The following is a 19,449-nucleotide window of genomic DNA, read 5'->3' on the forward strand; positions in this document are numbered from 1 at the left end:
GTTACTGCGATCATAACACCAAAGCTATTCAGAACATACACCAGCTAATGAAGTGCAACATATAAATTCATCTGTATAAACCAGGTTAATCTTTCACTTGCATTAAGTGACTCTTGGCAGTATACACACACATAGATACTCACACAGGCATTTGAAAAATGTATAAATTTCTAAATACATACGAAAAAGTACAAGATCTTCCGTTACAGTTTCCAAACTTATCTTGTTGAAAATTTACTTCCTGTGTACACTGATAAGTAGATTCTTTAGCAACTAAAAACATAAGCAAAATTTCCAGTTAGTCATCTTTAAAATATTAAAAACTAAAACTGTGTTAAATTAATATTGAAATATCTAAACAACAATGCTGAGTCAATGCCATCTATTACAAATTTCAGTATTATCTATTGGCTATACAAGAAAAAGAAACACTTACTGAAAACTACGCACTTAAGAATAGGAGAGCTGGTATGACAGAGCAGAAACAATTAAGAAATCCTAGTCTTCTGCACTCTCTCTTATCTTCAATTCTAAATTCTACTCACTTTCTCCCAACCACCTCAAATTTGACTAATATCCTATTCATTTTCTCCTGTTCTTACTGGGTCTGTTTCACCTCTAGACATAGTTCAAAGTTACATTGATTTTAATACATAGTTCAAAGCTACATTGATTTTAATTTTATGTTCAAATTTGGATTTAACAAACAGTCCTTTTTATTTTGGTGTTTTACTGACTTTAGAAAAATATAGTTTAAAAATAAAGCTCAGAAGAAAAGATAAATTATTACATTTTCCAAACAAATCCTCGCACTGCTTCGTTCTATCTTGGCATACTCCTCCAAAGCAATAGGAAGATTTATTATTGCATGTTTGTAAGTCGGCAGCTTTCATATCAGGTACACAAAATTCAGACATCCCATTGCAAAATTCTGGAAAATCACATGGATCAATGCTTTTCCTACACAGTATTCCTCTATCAAGTAGCTGTGAGAAAAGGAAAAACACATATTTGCTTTGAAGTAGTAAAACAAATGTAGAAATATTAAATAACAGCATTGAATTTGTAGCTATCATTATCATTACCGTTACATTTGTAAGTGTTTAAGCTATAAATTTGCTTAAAAGTTCTGGTGAAAGAGTTTGGAAAGAACCCAAATGCCTACTAATGTGTAAACAAACTATGGTATGGACAATGGAACGTGTTCAGCCGCGTAAAGGCATGGAGTACTGATGCATGCTACAAGGTGACTGCAAGTCGGAAACACTGTATTTAGTGAAGAAACCAGACGCAAGGGTTCCCACTGTGTGGTTCTAGTTCTATGAAATGTCCAGAGTAGGGAAATCCATAGAGACCGAATGCAGTGCTGGTTGCCAGGAACTGAGGGGAAGGGAGAGAGGAGAGCAGGTGCGTCACGGGTCGGGGTCTCCTGTTTGGGTGAGGAAGCGGCTGTGGAACCAGGTCAAGGCGGTGGCTGCACAACGCTGCGAATGCCCTAAGTGCCACTCAAGGCACTAAATGCACTTGAAAACGGCTACATTTTCACTGTGTGATGTGCACTTCAATTTAAAAATGGCTCTAGCCAAAGTACTCATAGCTACAGTGCTGTGGTTATCCTGAATATTCACTTCAAGATAAACAGAAAATATATGAGATGACACGACCCATATCTGTTTTTCAACCTTCGATTGTTGGGGACTAATCCATTGCACTCCTGAAATATTTTAACTAACTCAGATGCTGGTCTTTCCAGGTTTCTAAAATGTTTCTTAGTGGACACCCCTGTCCTTTTGGCCTTCAAGTAATTTTCTTTTCTGGACTAATTCCACTTCTACTGTGAAACTGCTTCTGACTCAGGATGACAATAGGAAAACTTTCCCTAGACACAGTGGTGGGAAATTTAACTTAGAATGTAATGGTGGGTCAGGGCTTCTGCCACTTCCAGGGGTGGGCATAGTTGTTGGGAAAGAGGGGATCCCTCTGCTCTTCTGAAATACCGTACAATGTGGACGAGAAAAGCCAGGAATTGCACTGAGCTTTCAGTACTGCATACAGGAAAAGCTCGTCTGAGAACCGCCAAGGAAAAGCAAGGATATCCAAATGATGTAGAGCACAAGAATCTTGTTGTTCCTATTTTAAGCAAAGATTCCCTTGAGCATGACGCTGACCTCATGTCGTATGTCAGCTTCCTGAGTGCTTGTTTCTTATTCTTTGCTTGTCTGCTCATCATCAAGATACAGCTGACCCAGGACAAGTACTGGTGAGCAGTACCAGACACAACTCCTTAAAACTTCAGAGAGGAGAGTCTGGGTACTGACTAAAACACGCTAGTCCCCATTATGTGTCAGATAACAGCAGGTTAAAGTATTGGTCTTCCATATCTTTGCACTAGGACTTGTGTTCATCTAAACTGAAAAATTATAAGAAAAAAACACTGGATCAAATCATTAGATTTCAGACCATGTCAGTGGAAGCTAGAATGGAAAGTAGACAGGTAAAACAATAAAAAGCCTTTTAAGCTTATGGTCACTAATAAGAGAGGCACCTGCGACCCTTGAAAAGACAGCAAAAGCTAGATTTTATGCTACAGTATGTGAGAAAGTTAATGGGAACTAACATAGGACATTGACGCATGCTTCAAGAGTGAGGAGGAAAGGTCCTGGGCAGATGGTGGCAGTGGGTACATTCCCAGAACTAGAATTGAGTCACAGGTTCCCTCAAGTGTGAAAAATGAAAAGGCTGTCCAGGGCTACCTTCGACAGATCAATAAATGCAGTCCTGAATGCTAAAAACAAAAGATGATAGCTGGAGTTACAGGTTTTAGTTGGAACTTCTTTATAGAATTCACTGCTGTTACCCTGAATCTCTCCCTAGCAACTTATACTATGAATTTTCACTGGATCGAATCCAGGAATATTCTCTGTTGCAAAGAATTATCCTTTGAGATGTAGGTAGAGGGCAATAGTGGGTGTGTACTAAGTCACTTCAGTCATCTCCAGCCCTTTGTAACCCTGTGGATTGCAGGGGCCAGGCCCCTCTGTCCATGGGATTCTCCTGGCAGGCAGGCTCTTGACCACTAGCACCACCTGGGGAGCCCAGATGGAAATGGACTGTTTAGAAATTTCAACTGCTCAGTCTCACTGATTTGGAGACAAAGAGAAAGACGAGAGTTCTGGGGAAGGAAAGAACAACACTGTTTATTGCTAAGAAGTGGAAACCCTAGGCTGGCCTCTACATTAATGTGCCTTGAAACAAATGAACATTGGCTTTAAGAACTAGCCCACTGAGAGGAAAAGAACATGCAGAGAACAGGGTAAAATGATGTGGGGAGAGATTTCCATTGACAGTGGAAAAGCAAACCTGACAACAAAACCTCTAATCAGTCAGCATTTATGTATGTCGTAGCCTCCTGAAAGTGACACAAAGAAAGATGAGTTGCTAAAATGAAGCAATCCCTAGAACAGAGAACTTACCTGGTCTCCTATCAGAGGTGGCTATGAAGGAAAATTGAAGGGAAAACTTCCCAAGGGAAGTCGAGGATTCAGTGAGTGATTGACAAAGCTAATCTTCAGTATTAGATATGCTGCATATTGCTGACTATTCGCTATGGATTCCTTTTTTCTGCTACTTCCAAAGCGAGGGGTTGCTATTATAATTGTCTGTTTATTCAAATGTTGTATCTCAAGTGTGTGTTGGGTGGCTTATTCATAATTTTGTCATAGATTGTGAGGAGCTACATTCAATTATGACCAAGAGGAACTCACAACACCCAAATTACCTGAAATTATTATTAAATGGCATGATAGGATGGGTTCTGAGGAGAGATAGAAACAATAAGGTTAGAGGCAGGGCTAAAAATTTGATTGGAAAAGATCTAGAGACCTCTCAATTCTGAAATCAACTGTGTATGAATCAAGAACATACAGTAATACATTTGAATGATGAGTAAAAATTTTAACATCTAATTCTTTTATCAGGTTCAAATTTCCCCTTCATCACGGGACTCGCACTCTACACAAAAAGATCCACTTCAGAAACAACGACTGCATTTAGTACTCCTATCTCCTTAGTTTAGTTGACTACATTTTTTTGTGGCATTTCTGACATTCAAAAGTTTTATAGTCGCAGGCTGATTATTTGGGAAAATGTGCTTCAGTTTAGGTTTATGAAATGTTTCCCGATACTTTGAGGTTATGTATCTTGTTAAACGCATCACAGAAGTGTTGCTGAGTGTGTCTGCTCCATTGCATCCTAACAGCACATGATTCCTACTTGTTATCTTTTTGAAAAAAGTCATTTTGATTAGGTGATTAAAGTCTATACTCTAACTTCTCTTTCTCTCCTTATCTTTTAATAATTATTTGAGGAGAAGTTTTATGTGTATATATCCTTTCTAGTTATATTTTCAATATATTTACTATTATATATATCTTTCATAACCTTATTTTACTATATCCATTCAATATATTTATCCACTTCAAAATAATATTTTCATGTATTTATATGGATATGGACTCAAATTTTCCTAGTACACTAAAAGGGGTTTTAATCCTTAATTAACATTACATCTGATTTTCAGATTGTCCTGGATTTGCCTGTTGGAAGACTCCTTCAAACTGCTTTGTGTCCATGAGGCACATATCCAAATTCTTTGAACATCTTCTTATATTCTGACACAAATGCTCATGGCTCTTTTTATCTTGTCTATCTTAGTCCTGGAATCAGACACGTGATGTCTCCAACTTTGTTCTTTCTCAAGATTACTAGGGCTATTCAGGGTCCATTCAAATTTTAGGATTGTTCATTTTATATCTGGGAAAATTTCCATTGCAATTTGAATAGGGATTATATTGAAGGTGCAGATGGATTTGGATAATATAGATTGTTGCTGTTCAGTCACCCAGGTGTGTCCAACTCTTTGCAAACTGCAAAACTCCAGACCTCCCTGTTCCTCACAATCTCCCAAAGTTTGCCCAAGTTCATGTCCACTGTATTGGTGATGCCACCCAGCCATCTCATCTTCTGATGCCCTCTTATTCTTCTGCCCTCAATCTTTCCCAGCATCAGGGACTTTTTCAGTGAGCTGGATGTTCGCATCAGATGCCCAAGATACTGGAGCTTCAGCTTCAGTTTCAGTCCTTACAATGAGTATTCAGTGTTGATCTCCCCTAAGATTGACTGGTTTGATCTCCTTGCTGTCCAATGGACTCTCAGGAATCTTCTCCAGCACCACAGTTTGAAGGCATCAATTCTTTGCTGCTCTGCCTTATTTACGATCCAGCTCTCACAAGTGTAGATGACCACTGGGAAGGCCATAGCCCTGTCTATATGGACTTTTGTTGGCAGAGTAATGCCTCTGCTTTCAACACACAGTCTAGGTTTGACACATTTTCCCTGGTGGCTCAGACGGTAAAGTGGCTGCCTGCAATGTGGGAGACCTGGGCTCGATCCCTGGGTTGGGAAGATCCTCTGGAGAAGGAAATGGCAACCCACCCCAGTACCCTTGCCTGGAAAATTCCATCAACAGAGGAGCCTGGTAAGCCACAGTCCATGGGGTCACAAAGAGTTGGACACTACTGAGCAACTTCACTTTTTTTTTTTTCCTACCAAGAAGCAATTGTCTTCTGATTTCATGGCTCCAGTCACCATCCACAAAGATCTTAGGGCTCAAGAAGAGGATATCTGTCACTGCTTCCACTTTTTCCCCTTGTATGTACCATGAAGTCATGGAGCCTGATGCCATGATCTTAGTTTATTTTTTAATATTACATTTTAAGCTGGCTCTTTCACTGTCCTCCTTCACCCTCATCATGAGGCTCTCTAGTTCCTTTGTTCCTCTTCACTTTCTGCCATTAGAGGGGTACCATCCATATATCTGAGGTTGTTGATGTTTCCCCCGCCTATCTTGATTCCAGCTTGTGACTCATTCAGCCTGGCATTTCTCAAGATGTGCTAAGCGTATAGGTTAAACAAACAGGATGACAGCAGACAGTCTTGTCATACTCTTCTTTTCCCATCTTGAACCAATCAGTTGTTCCATACAAGGTTCTACCTGTTGTCTCTGGACCCGCATAAGGTTTCTCAGGAGACAGGTAAGATGGTCTAGTATTCCTGTCTCTTTAAGAGCTTTCCACAGTTTATTATGATCCACACAGTCAAAAGCTTTAGCCCAATTGATGAAACAGAGGTTGATGTTTTTCTGGAATTCCCTTGTTTTCTCTCTGATCCAGCGGATGTTAGCAATTTGATCTCTGGTTCCTTTGCCTTTTCTAAACCGAGCTTGGATATCTGAAAGTTCTTAGTTTGCATAATACTGAAGCCTAGCATGCAAGACTTCAAGCATGACCTTACTAGCATGGGAGATGAGTGCAATTATCCTATGGTTGGGACATTCTTTTGTACTACTCTTCTTGGAAATTGGGATAAGGATTGACCTTTTCCAGTTCTAATATGGATATTTTAACAATATTAATTCTTCCAATACATGAGCATGAAGTATTTTTTTTTGTTTCTTAGCATATTATTTAATTCCTTTCATCAATCTTATATTGCTCAGTACACATCTTTCATTTTCTTGGCCTTTAAATTTGTTTTAAGTAATTCATTCTTTTTGATGCTATTGTAAATGGGATTGCTTTCTTAATCTGTACTCCTGATAATTTGTTTTTAGTATATAGCAATACAAAGTATTTTATATATTAATTTTGCATACTGTAACTTCCCTGAATATGCTTATTACTTCTGACAGTTTTTGGTAGAGTCCTTTAGGGTTTTCTTATGTGCAAAATCATGTCATCTGCATATAGTGACAGTGTTACTTTTCCTTTCTGATTTAGATAATTTTTATCTCTACCACCTAACTGCTCTGCCTAGGACTTTCAATACCATTTTGAATAAAAGTGGCAAGACTATGCAACCTTGTCTTGTTTCCAGATGTTAGAAAGAAATCATCCATCTTTACAGTGTTTTATTGTTTTGCATTTTTTTATTTTGGCCACCCCATGCAGCAAGCATGATCCTAGTTTCCTGACCGGGACTGAACCCACGATTTCCTTAGTAGAAGCTCAGAGTCTTAACCACTGGACGGCCTGAGAAGTCCCTGCACTGTTGAGTAGGATGTTAGCTGTGGTTTGTCATATGTAACCATATTAAGTTGAAGCACATTCCACCATGTCTACTTTGATAAGAGTATTTATTGTAAATGGATTTGAATTTTTTTCATACTTTTTATAATTTATTGAGATGAATGTATTTTTTATCATTTTTTGTAAATGGGGTATAACATATTGAGTTACAGATGTTGACTCACTCTTGCACCCTTGAAATAAATCCCTCTCTTCATGTTATGTGTGCGTGCATGCCAAGTCACTTCAATCTTGGCTGATTCTCTGTGACCTCAAGGACTGAAGCCCACCAGGCTTTTCTGTCCATGGGATTCTTCAGGCAAGAACACTGGAGTGGGTTGCCATGCCTTTCTCCAGGGGATCTTCCTGACCCTGAATCAAACCCTCATCCTTTAAGTCTCCTGCATTGATAGATGGGTTCTTTACCACTAGCACCACCAGGGAAGCCCTTATCATGATATATGATCACTTTAATGTGCTGTTGAATTTTTAAAAACTTGCTTATTTTTAGTTGAAAGATAACTGCTTTACAATATTATGTTGGTTTCTGCCATATATTAACATGAACCAGCCACATATATATGTGCCCCTCCCTCTTGAACCTCCTTCCCACCTCCCACCCCATCTCACCCTTCTAGGTTGCCACAGAGCCCTGGTCTGAGCTCCCTGGGTCACACAGAAAATTCCCACTGGCTATCTCTTTGACATGTGGTAGTGAATAAGCTTCACTGCTACTCTCTCCATTTGTCCCACCCTCTCCTTGCCCCCTTCCCTGAGACGATTACTCTGTTCTCTGTGTCTGTGTCTCCATTGCTGCTCTGCAAATAGGTTCATCAGTACCATCTTTCTAGATTCCATATATATATAATATATTATATATATATATATTATATATATATATGTTAATGTATGATACTTTGTTTTCTCTTTCTGACTTACTTCACTTTGTTTTAATGGCTCTACGTTCATCCACCTCAGTAGCACTGACTCATATGCATTCCGTTTTATGGTTGAGTAGTATTCATTTGTATTTATGTACCACAGCTTCTTTATCCATTCATCTGTCAATTGGCATCTAGCTTGTTTCCATGTCCCAGCAATCAGAAATAGTGCTTCAGTGAACATTGGGGTACATGGGTCTATTTCAATTATGGCTCTCTCAAGGTATATGCCCAGTAGTGGGACTGTTGGGTCATATGGTAGTTTAATTCCTAGCTTTTTAAGGAATCTCCATACTGTCTTCTATAGCAGCTATATGGATTTCCATTCCCACCAACAGAGTAAGAGTCTTCCCTTTTCTCCACACCCTCTCTAGCGGTTATTATTTGTAGATTTTTCAAGATGGTCCTTCTGACTGGTGTGAGGTGATATCTCACTATAGTTGTGATTTGCAGTTCTCTAATAATGAGCCATGTTGAGCATCTTTTCATGTGTTTATTAGCAATCTGTATGTCTTCTTTGAGGAACAAATCAGAATATAATAATAATTTTTCTCTGATCTCTGCTGTCAAGTGTCCTTTTCCTCGCTGTGAGTTACAGTTTGCCTCGACATCCCTAGGATGCCCTCCAGGACTGAGCTGGTCTCTGGACCTGCTCTCGGGACAGCTCAGATTCTGGCCCTACACCTGTGTATTCTTGCCTCCAATGTCCACAGCCGCCCGAGTCAGTGTCTGCTGTTCTGTGGGAATTCTCATTGTCCCTTTATGCATTTTAAAGGCACAGAGTGCCTACTTGATTGCTTGGATTTAACCTGCAGCTTGTCCCGTTGATAGGAAGGTTTTCAATCCTCTTCCCAAGCCACACTGCCCCTGGGGTTCAATCGTGGTTTTATCTCCACCTCTACATGTGGGTTGTCCATAGCAGTGTGCTCCCGAGGCTGCCCGGGAGGGCTTGGCTCTGCTCCAGTGAGGACCAGGTGTGGAAGTGGTGCGGCCGCTTGGATCTCAGGTCCTCTGGCAGCTCCAGGTATGCAGGGGAGCTGGAGGTCAGGGGAGTAGGAGACATGGTTCTCTTAGGGTTCTCTCTAGCCTCTGGCAGCCTGCAGCAGTGGGGATCTACTGTCGCGGTCGTGTGGCAGCTTGGAACACAGCGCCAGGTACCCAGGGGAGCCGGAAGCCATTGGTACAGGAGATATGGGGCTACTAGGATATTTTCGAGCCTCTGGCACCTTTGTCTCACTGAGAATTAAGAATGGAGGTGGTGCAGCTGCTTGGATTGCAGGGACCCTGGCAGCCTCAGGCGCAGGAGCTACAGCACTTAGAGACTTTTTCTAGCCTCAGGCAGCTGGCGCTCAAAGAGACTTTCTGGCTGGTCCTTCTCTGCTGTTCAGCATGTCAGGCACTTAAATGCCTCCCCTGACTGAGGTCCTTTCTCTATTGGTGTACGAGGTACTTGAAGAGCTCCCCTGGCTGGGGTCCTTCTCTATTGCTCACTGCATCAGGTACTTAAAAGGCCACCCTCCCTGGGTCTTCTACAACTGGTCAGTTGCTGGTGCTGGCATGTGGGGAGAGAGGCCACAGGGATGGCTCCACCCCTTGCCCATGACTCAGCAGTATTGCCTTGCCGCCACAGCTGTCTGGCATTCCTCCAAAGGCATTTCCACCACACTCTCCTCCCTGACCTCCCCTCAAGTGGTCTCCCCGTAGTCAACAACAGACCTTACCCTGAGATTGCTCTCCAGTCTATATGCTCCAGCTCCCAGCTACCACACATTCCGGGAGACTTGTGTCCCTGTCCAGGGAAGGGAGGGGCTGCCACAAGGGTTGTCTGTGTGGTTCTCATTCTAATCAGACTGTCCTAGATCAGCTGCTTTTCTCCTACAGCCTCCACTGTCCCAAACTATTGCCCTGCTGTGGGGATCTGCTGATGCTTCAGTTCCCCTCTACCCTGGATGCAGGCTCAGTCTTGATCACTCTCCTCTCCTTTGTCCTGCCAAGTTTTGCATCGACCTGTACATTCCTTTTCAGTGGTCAGGGACTCCTGCCCACTTTCAACTGGTGTTCTGAGAGAACTTCTGCAACTGAAGGTGTATTCCTGATGCATCATCCATGGAGAGAGATGTACTCCACACCCTCCTACTCCTCCAATACCTTACCTATGGCTGTGTACTGTTGAATTTGGTTTGCTAATATTTTGCTGAAGACTTTTGCATCAAAATTCATCAAAACCATAACATTTCTTTTATTTTTCTTCAAGCTATCCTTGTTTGTTTCAGTATGAAAACAGTGCTGGCCTCATATTGATTGAACATTTTCCCTCCTCTTCTATTTTTCAGTAGAGTTTGAAGATTTGTAGGAATTCTTCTTGAATGTTTTGAATAACTCACCAGGGAAACCAGTGTTCCTGGACTTTTGGTTGCTGGAAGGTTTTTGATTCCTGATTCAATCTACTTACGGGTAATCAATCTGTTCAAGTTTTATATTTCTTTATGATTCAGTATTGGAAGACTCTATGTTCTTAGATTATTATTCATTTCTCTTAGATTTTCCAAATTGTTCACATATAATTGTTGGTAATAGTCTCTTAGAATCTTTTGCTTTATGTAGTATTAGTTGCAACATATTGTCTTTCATTTTTAATTTTTAAAATTTGAATCTTTTTTGCTCTTATTTTGAAGAGTTTTAAGCTAAAAGTTTGTCAATCCTGTTTATTGCCTCAGAGAATGATTTCTTGGCTTCATTGATCTTTTTCTATTAACATTTTAGTCCCTATTTCATTTATTTTCACTGTGACTTTTGACACTTCCTTTCATCTACTAACTTGGACTTCATTTGTTCTTTTTTTTTTTTCTGTATGGATTAGGATGGTTTTTGTTTTTGTTTTTAGCTTTTCCTTGAAATAGTGATTTATCACCATAAACTTCTACTTAGAACTGCTTTGTCTACATGGCATAAATTTCAGTTATGTTGTATTTCCATTTTTGTTGCTTTCAAGGTACTTTTTGAGTTTTCTTTGATTTCTTTGTTGACACGTGGTTTTTAGTGGTACCTTGTGTAGTCTTCACATGTTTTTGAGTTTTCCAGTTTTCCTCTTTTAATTTATGTCCAGGTTTATACTATTGGGGTTAGAAAAGATGTTGGATATTGTTTCGAAATTCTTCACTTGGTTGAAACTTATTTTGTTGTCTAACATATGATCTATTGTTGTCTAACATATGATCATATGTTGTCTAACATATGATCTATTCAGGAGAATGCTTCAAATACACTTGAGAAGAATGTGAGTTCTATTTCTGTTGGGTGGAATGTTCTATAATATGGGTCAATCTGTCAGGCCTAAGGCTTCATTACAGCCAATGTTTCTTTTTTGACATTCTGCCTGGATTGTCTATCTGATGAAATGCATAGGCACTTAAAAGTCTCCTACTATTATTGTATTACTGTTTGCTTCCCTTTTACTCCTGTCCATGTTTGCTTTATGTATTTAGTTGATTCTGTGTTGAGTGCAGGCTTCCCTGGTGGCTCATTAGTAAAGAATCTGTCTGCCAAGCAGGAGATGTGGGTTTGATCCCTGGGTCAGAAAGATACCCTGGAGAAGGAAATGGCAACCTATTCCAGTATTCTAGTCTGGGAAATCCCATGGACAGAGGAGCCTGGTGGGCTATAGTCCATGAGGCTGCAAAAGAGTTGGACATGACTTTGTAACTAAACAGTAAAACAACCAATGTTGAGTGTATATATATATTAATAAATGTTGTTTCTTCTTCCTGTATTGTTCCTGATATCAGTAAGCAGTACCCTTCTTTATCTCTTACTATCCATATTTGTTGTAAAGTCCACTTTATCTGATATTAGTATACTTAACTCCAGCTTTCTTTGGGTTTCTATTTATGTGGAATATCTTTTTCCATCTTTTCAGTTTTAGTTTGTGTGTCTTTACACCTGCATGGAATAACTTGTAGGTATGAGAGTGGTGGGTCTTGCTTTCATTCATCATCCATTGTGTCTTTTGACTGGAAAATTTGATACATCTGCTTTAAAAGTAATTTTTGATGGCATGAACTTACTGTCATTTTGCCCCTTCTTTTCTGGCTATTTTGTAGTTCCTCTGATGCTTTCTTCTGCTCTTGCTCTCTTCCTGCATTCCTTCTTTTTTTTTCTCTTTTGTGTTCCCAATTTTTCTTTTTTTTTTGGTTTTGGGTTTGGTTTGAATTGTGTTTTGTTTTTGTTTTATGGTTACCATGAGGCTTGCACATAACAACATATATCTCTCACAGTCTAAGTAGATAACAAAGCTTTGAATGCACTCTATATTTTGACTTAGAATATATTTATTTTCCTCAACAGGTTTTATGCTTTGTATATTTTATATCTTGTTATGTTACATATAGCTTATCACAATATTATAGTTGTACTTTTCATGACTCTTGACTTTTATGCAAACCATGTTGCCTTTAATTACCTGCTTTGAAAGTGAAAGTGAAAGCCACTCAGGCATGTCTGTTTCTTTGCAACCCCATGGACTATGGAGTCCATGCAATTCTCCAGGTCAGAATACTGGAGGGGGTAGCCATTCCCTTCTCCAGGAGACCTTCTCCAGATCATCTTCCCAACCCAGGGATCAAACCCAGGTCTTCCACATTGTAGGCAGATTCTTTACCAGTTTAGACACAAGGGAAGCCCAATTGCCTACTTTACTTATTCAATTATTCTGAATTTCAGTATATATTTACTTTTACCATTGAGACTTATACTTCTTATGTTTTCCTTTTACTAATTAGTACCTTTTCTAAACATTAAAGAACTCCATTTACTACTTCTACTAAGGTTGGGCTAATGGTGTTAAACTCCTTTAGATTTTGCATGTCTGTAAAACTCTTCTCTCTTCTCTTCAATTCTGAATGACAACTTTGCTTGGTAAAAGTCATCTTTTACTTTCAGCATTGTGAATTTACCATACCACTACCTACTGGCCTGCAATGTGACTGCTGTCAAAGCTCCTCATGTTCTTATAAGAGGTTCCCTTAGAAGCTGCTGCTTCTAAGATGCTTCCTGTCTTTAATGTTTGATGTTTAATTATGTTTCTTGGTGTGGGTCTCATTGAGTTCATCTTATTTACAATTCTGGGCTCTTTAAATCTGGATGTCTGTCTCCTTTCCCAACTTAGGGAACAATTTAGCCATTATTTCTTCAGAAAAGTTTTCTGTCCCTTTCTCATTCTTCTGGAACCTACATAATGTGATTATTGGTCCACATGATGTTGCCCTACAGTTCCCTTACCTTAATGTTTGTGCAGTCATTTTTCCTTTTGCTGAGTTTGTTAATCCTTTCTATGCTCTTTTTAGTTTAACACTGCAATATTCTATTGTATATTTCAGTTCAGTTTTGTATTCTTCAGTCCTCTGACTTCTATGCAGTATTTTTTTATATTTCTTGTGGTTTTTATGTTCTCACATTGTTCATGCAGTCTTCTCCTTATCTTGGTGAACATCTTTCAGCATATTATTTTGAATTCTTTACTGGGTAATTCATTTATATCCATTTGATTATGGTCATTTTATGATATATTACCTTATTAAAGTATCTCATTCTTTTGTTTGGAATCTATTCTGTTGTTTCTGCATTTAACTTAATTGTCTCCTGTTTATCTGACTCTAGATAAAACAGTCATCTCTCCCAGTCTTGAAGGAGTGGCACTAAACAAGATGAATCTAGTCATTCAAGCCTATCCTAGATTTTGCTTTTCTTTAAAAATTTCCATATTGTCCAAGCATCAGCTAATTGCATTATCAGTATCTTTGAGTTGTTAAGGGTATGCTCAGACCTGTCAATGTCCTAAAATGAAGGACCTGACTTGGCATCTAAGATTGGGGTGATTGGAAACCCTACCTTCAGCTAGCAGCCTTTAAAGTATGCAAATTATACATGCCTCTGAGTGTAAACACAAGTTCCACAGGTCAACAGAGGAAGGCAATATAGAGAAGAAAGATGGGTGGCATTCTCAAAATTTCGGGTGCTTTCTCCAGGAACCGGAGAAAGCAAATGGGCAGGGTGACATTAGGCCCACTGGGCTCTGCTTGTTGAGAGAAACACCAAAGGCTGTAAGATGTGTGCCAAACAGGAAGCTTCCCTTTCAGACAAAATCTCCTGGATACACTAATAGGCCACTTTCACAGAAAGTCTGGGGTGTGTTTCAGTCTCCTCTCTGTGCAGTGCCCTGGGGAGACAGCTGACCAAGAACTTACTTCTTCAGTTGCGATTATTAGAGTCCCATGGGACCCAGCAAGCAAGTCCCTCTGACCAGAGTTTTCTCATCTCCCTTTCTCTCAAACTTACAGAACTGCTGTATACTATGAGAATCACTATTTACCAAATACCATTGGCAAAGTTGCTCCAATCTTTGCTCAAAATCTGCCCCAGTCTTTGCTCAAAACCTATCACCCTGCACATTTAGCAAGAGTTACCATAAATCTCGAAAGTAAAGGGTCCAGGGATAAGAAAGGAAGAAACAAACAAATGAAAAAATAACAAAAAAAAAAAAAAAAAAGAAAAGTAGCTGGGTCCAAGATGGTGAGCAATGAGAACTCCAAGAGAGCATGAGTCTCATTATATGCTTATTTTACTATATTAGAATATTAAATGACACACCTGCCAGTGCCTATAAATGGAAATTATTGTTTACAAAGGATTAACAAATGTAGGCACCCCACTCCTTTGAAAAAGCACTGCCCCTTCCCTGGAGGACTAATGCATATGCTTCTGCATCGCTAGCCTCACTCTTCCTCCCCTCGTCTTTACATTTTTAAAGTAAATCCTTATCACCACATGGGTGAGAAGTTCATCTGTGAACTTCTTCATTCTTTGCCCATTGAAGAAATTTTGTTATCTGTTGAGAAATCTCAGCTTCCATTTCATTACTCTGTTTCTTGAATAAAACGTTTTGTTTTAGAACCGTCCCCAGTCCAGGCAGAGAGGCTAGGGTCCATGGGACTTAATTCAGTAACAGTATTATTCTGTTGTTACTCTGTGTGAAATATTTAACATTCATGTTATAAAACATATTTTATTATCCCTGCTGCATAAATCAATTAAAATGTGTATTGTTACATTTATCATAAAATCCCAATTTCTGTATCATGATTGTTTGCTTAGCTCCTTTCCTACATTTTCTAGTCCTTCCTGGACCTCTTCTTCTGAATCACGATTCTTTAACCTGATTGCATTTTACCATCTTTAAAAGAAAATTCTATGCTTTTAATATTCTTCCATATATTTTCCGTCATTTCTTTTGGTTTGTTTTATCCTTCCCAGTCTTTTGAGCTTTTAACATTTCTTCATATCTACGTATCACTTCATTGTCTTTCCCTGAAAAGTTTTCAACAAGTTCTTCATGTGACCTGAATTATTTCTTCTCTTTCAGGTCCCAACATGAGTTTTGTCTTATAGAAAGCTTCCTTTTTTTTTTTTTTTTACCGTAAAGTTTCTCTTCTCCATGTATTCCCTTTTATTTCCCTCTAGGCACTTAATATAAGTCATTTAAATTTTGCTTATTCTCATGTTGACTTTAAAATTTTGTCCCTGATTGACCTATATAAAATACATAACATTTTTCTATCTTGTTAATCATTCACGTGACAGACTAACACAATTCTTGTAACAGTACATGCTTAAATGTTTTTTTGACAGATTAATGAATCTCACATCAAGATTACAGTGCTTCACAGGAACTCATCATCAATGACTTGATACTATAGCACTGAACATAGAAATATGAAGCACATTTTCTACAATATCAAATACTCATTCCCTATAATAAACATTAAAATAATTCATAGGTATTTAGTAAGAATGCTTTTGTCTACATTATATCAAAGATATCATACATCAAGAAATGCTATAAATATCTCCCAAAAGAAGACAAAGTTTTGATAAAAATCACATCTTACATTGCTCCAGGATTCATTATGCATGCAGTGCCTGGACAGGAACATTCGTAGATGTCATTGTTATACCTTAATCCCAGCATAATTCCAAGTAATTGCGTGAAAATAACTGAAAATGCCTCTAAAGTTATCATCTTTGAATACTAAATGAAATAAAAAACAGAATGGTTGCTCAAGTTATTTTCTTCAACCCCTGGTTTTTTCATGTAATTGTGACTATATTACCTAAATGCAAATACTAATTTAATAAGCTTTTATATAAAGCTCATTATTTGGCAAAGTTAGATTTTGTTATTCTTTTTGCATAATGGTACTCTCAATACAAATGGCATTCACCTATAAACAATAATATTAATAATGTATGTTTTCCTTACTGCTACTGATTTAATTCTAATAAACTGAAAAAAATATTCTGAGAAGATTAATCATTGTTTCAGTAACTATAATACTTTTAATTTAAACACTTTGAAAAATACACAGATTCTTAACGGACAGTCAGTTTTAATGTCAGAAATAGTTTTAGGATAAAATCAGTTTTTTCCTAAAGGCAGAACGCTAGCATTAAAAAAATAAAACTTGAGTAGTGATGAAAGTAACACACAAAGCCCTGGTTGGTAATCAATGATGTTTTTAACTATCTCCATAGTTTTGCCTTTTCCAGATTGTAATAGATTTGGAATGATAGAGTGTGTAGACTTTTCAAACTGGCTTCTTTTACTAACCAAGAATCCTCTAACTAGCAAGACTCTAATTCAGATTTGATGGAGAAATCAAAAGGTTTACAGCCAAGGAAAACATAAGAGAATTCAGCACCACAAAACCAGCTTTACAATAAATACTAAAGGACCTTCTCTAGGCAGGAAATGCAAGGAAAGGAAAAGACCTATAACAGATAAGCCCAAATGGTAATAGGATAATACCTGTTGATAATTACCTTAAATGAAAATGGATTAAATGCACAACCAAAAGACAAAGACTGCCTAAGTGGATACAAAAACAAGACTGGTATATGTACTATCTACAAGAGACCCTTGTCAGAGCTAGGGAAACCTACAGACTGAGCGTAAGGGAACAGGGGATGATATTCCACACAAATAGAAATGAAAAGAAAGCTGGGGAAGGAATGCTGTTTTCAGAAAAAGCAGACTTTAAAACAAATACTGTTATGAGAGACAAAGAAGGACCCTACAGAATGATCAAGGGTTCAATTCCAGAAAAGGACATACCAATTATAAATATGTACACACCCAACATAGGAGCTCCTGAATATGTAAGGCAAATACAAACAACCATAAAGGAAGAAATTGACAGTAACACAATAATAGTGGGGGACTTTAACACCCCTCCTTCCTCAATGGACAGATAATGCTGATAGAAAACTAACAAGGAAACAAAGGCCTTCAATTCCAATACACTTTAGATCAGTAGGACTTAACTGATATTTCTAGAACATTCCATCCAAAAGCAACAGACTACACATTCCTCTCAAGTGCACAGGGAACATCCTTCAGGAATGACCACGTGCTAGGCCACAAGGTGAGCCCCAGTAAATATAAAAAAACTGAAATCACATCAAGCATCTTTCCTGATCACAATGCTATTAGATTAGAAATAAGCTACAACAAAAATCTATTAAAAAAAAAAAAACACAGACATGTGGCAGCTAAACAATATGCTACTAAACAATCAATGGACCACTAAAAAAATCAAAGACAAAATAAAAAATTACCTAGAGACAAATGAAAATGAAAGCACAATGGTCCAAAACCTATGGGATGCAGTTAAAAGCAGTTCTGAGAGGGAAGTTGATAGAAATTCTACCTCAAAAAATAAGAAAAAAATCTCAAATAAACAATGCAAGCTTATACCTAAAACAAATAGAGGAAGAAGAAGAAATGAAACCTAAATTTAGTAGAAGGAAAAGAATCATGAAGATAACAGCAGAAATAAATGAGATATAGACAAAGAAAACAACTGTGAATATCAATGAAACTAGAAGCTGCTGATTTGCAAAGATAAAACTAAGCTGAGAAATCTTAAGCCAGACACATCAGGGAAAAAAGTGAGAGGCCTCAAAACAATAAAATTAGAAATGACAAAAGGGAAGACACAACTGACTCCACAGAAATACAAAGGATCATAAGAGACTACTATGAACAACTCTATGCCAGTAAAATGGACAACCTGGATGAAATGACAGATTCTTAGATACGGTTTTCCCAGACTGAACCAGGAAGAAACAGAAAATGTGAACAGATGAATCACAAGCACTGAAATTGAAACTGTGATTAAAAACTTCGAACAAACAAAAGTCCATGACCCGATGGCTTCACAGGTAAATTCTATCAAACATTTAGAGAAGTTAACACTTATCCTCTGAAACAGTTCCAAAAACTGTAGAGGAAGGAAAACTTCCAGACTCATTCTATGAGGCCACTATCACCCTGATACCAGACAAAGATATCACAAAAAACAAAATTACAGGCCAGTATCACTGATAAGTACAGATGCAAAAAACCTCAACAAAATACTATCAATTCAAATCCAACAATATATTAGAAAGATCATTCAAAATGATCAAGTGGGATTCATCCAAGGGATGGAAGGATTTGTCAGTATATGCAAATTAATCAATATGATACATCACATCAACAAATTGAAGAATAAAGACCAGATGATAATCTCAATAAACGCAGAAAACCTTTGGACAAAAGTAAGCAATATTTGTGATAACAGCTTTCCAGAATCTGGGCAGAGTGGGAACATACCTCAACACAATAATGACCATATATGACAAACCTATAGCTAACATCATACTTAATTGTGAAGAGCTGAAAGCATTTCCTTTAAGATCAGGAAAAAGACAAGGATGTCCACTCCCACTACATATATTCAACATAGCTTTGGAAGTCCTAGCTGTAGCTATGAGAAAAGAAAATAAGGTAAAGGGAATTAAAACTAGAAAAGAAGAAGTTAAACTGTCACTGTTTACAGATGACATGATCTTGTGTATGTAGGATTCTAAAGATGGTTTCAGAAAGCTACTAGAATTCATCAATGAAGTTGGTAAAGTTTCAGGCTACAAAATTAATATGGACAAATTTGTTGCATTTCTACACACTAGCAATAAAAATGAGAAAAAGAAATTTAAGAAACTATTTCATGGATTATCATATAGAAAAGAATCAAATACATAGGAATAAGACCACCAAGGGCTGCCCTGGTAGCTTAGATGGTAAAGAATCTGCCTGCAGTGGAGGAGACCTGGGATCAATCCCTGGGTCAGGACGATCCCCTGAGAAGGGATGGCTACCCACTCCAGTATTCTTGCCTGAAGAATTCCATGGCAGGTCAAGAAGCAACAGAGTCAGAATTGAACATGGAACAACAGACTGATTCAAAATGAATATGCCAAGGCTGTATACAGTCACTCTGTTTATTTAA

At 38.2% G+C, this 19,449-nt stretch overlaps 1 protein-coding gene across 1 annotated transcript in view; it reads right to left on the reverse strand.

Annotated features, from left to right (window-relative positions):
• Positions 1–19,449, reverse strand: part of LOC122432421 (A disintegrin and metallopeptidase domain 3-like) — a 68,068-nt gene that overhangs the window by 41,171 nt on the left and 7,448 nt on the right. Inside the window, exons 4-7 of the mRNA XM_043454326.1 lie at positions 14,711–14,720; positions 8,968–9,102; positions 791–986; positions 183–273 (exon numbers count right to left, since the gene is read on the reverse strand). Coding sequence (XP_043310261.1) covers positions 183–273; positions 791–986; positions 8,968–9,102; positions 14,711–14,720 — 432 coding nt within the window. The remainder of the gene's footprint in view (positions 1–182; positions 274–790; positions 987–8,967; positions 9,103–14,710; positions 14,721–19,449) is intronic.

Source organism: Cervus canadensis, chromosome 31, assembly GCF_019320065.1.
Source record: "Cervus canadensis isolate Bull #8, Minnesota chromosome 31, ASM1932006v1, whole genome shotgun sequence".
Taxonomy (NCBI): Eukaryota; Metazoa; Chordata; class Mammalia; order Artiodactyla; family Cervidae; genus Cervus; species Cervus canadensis.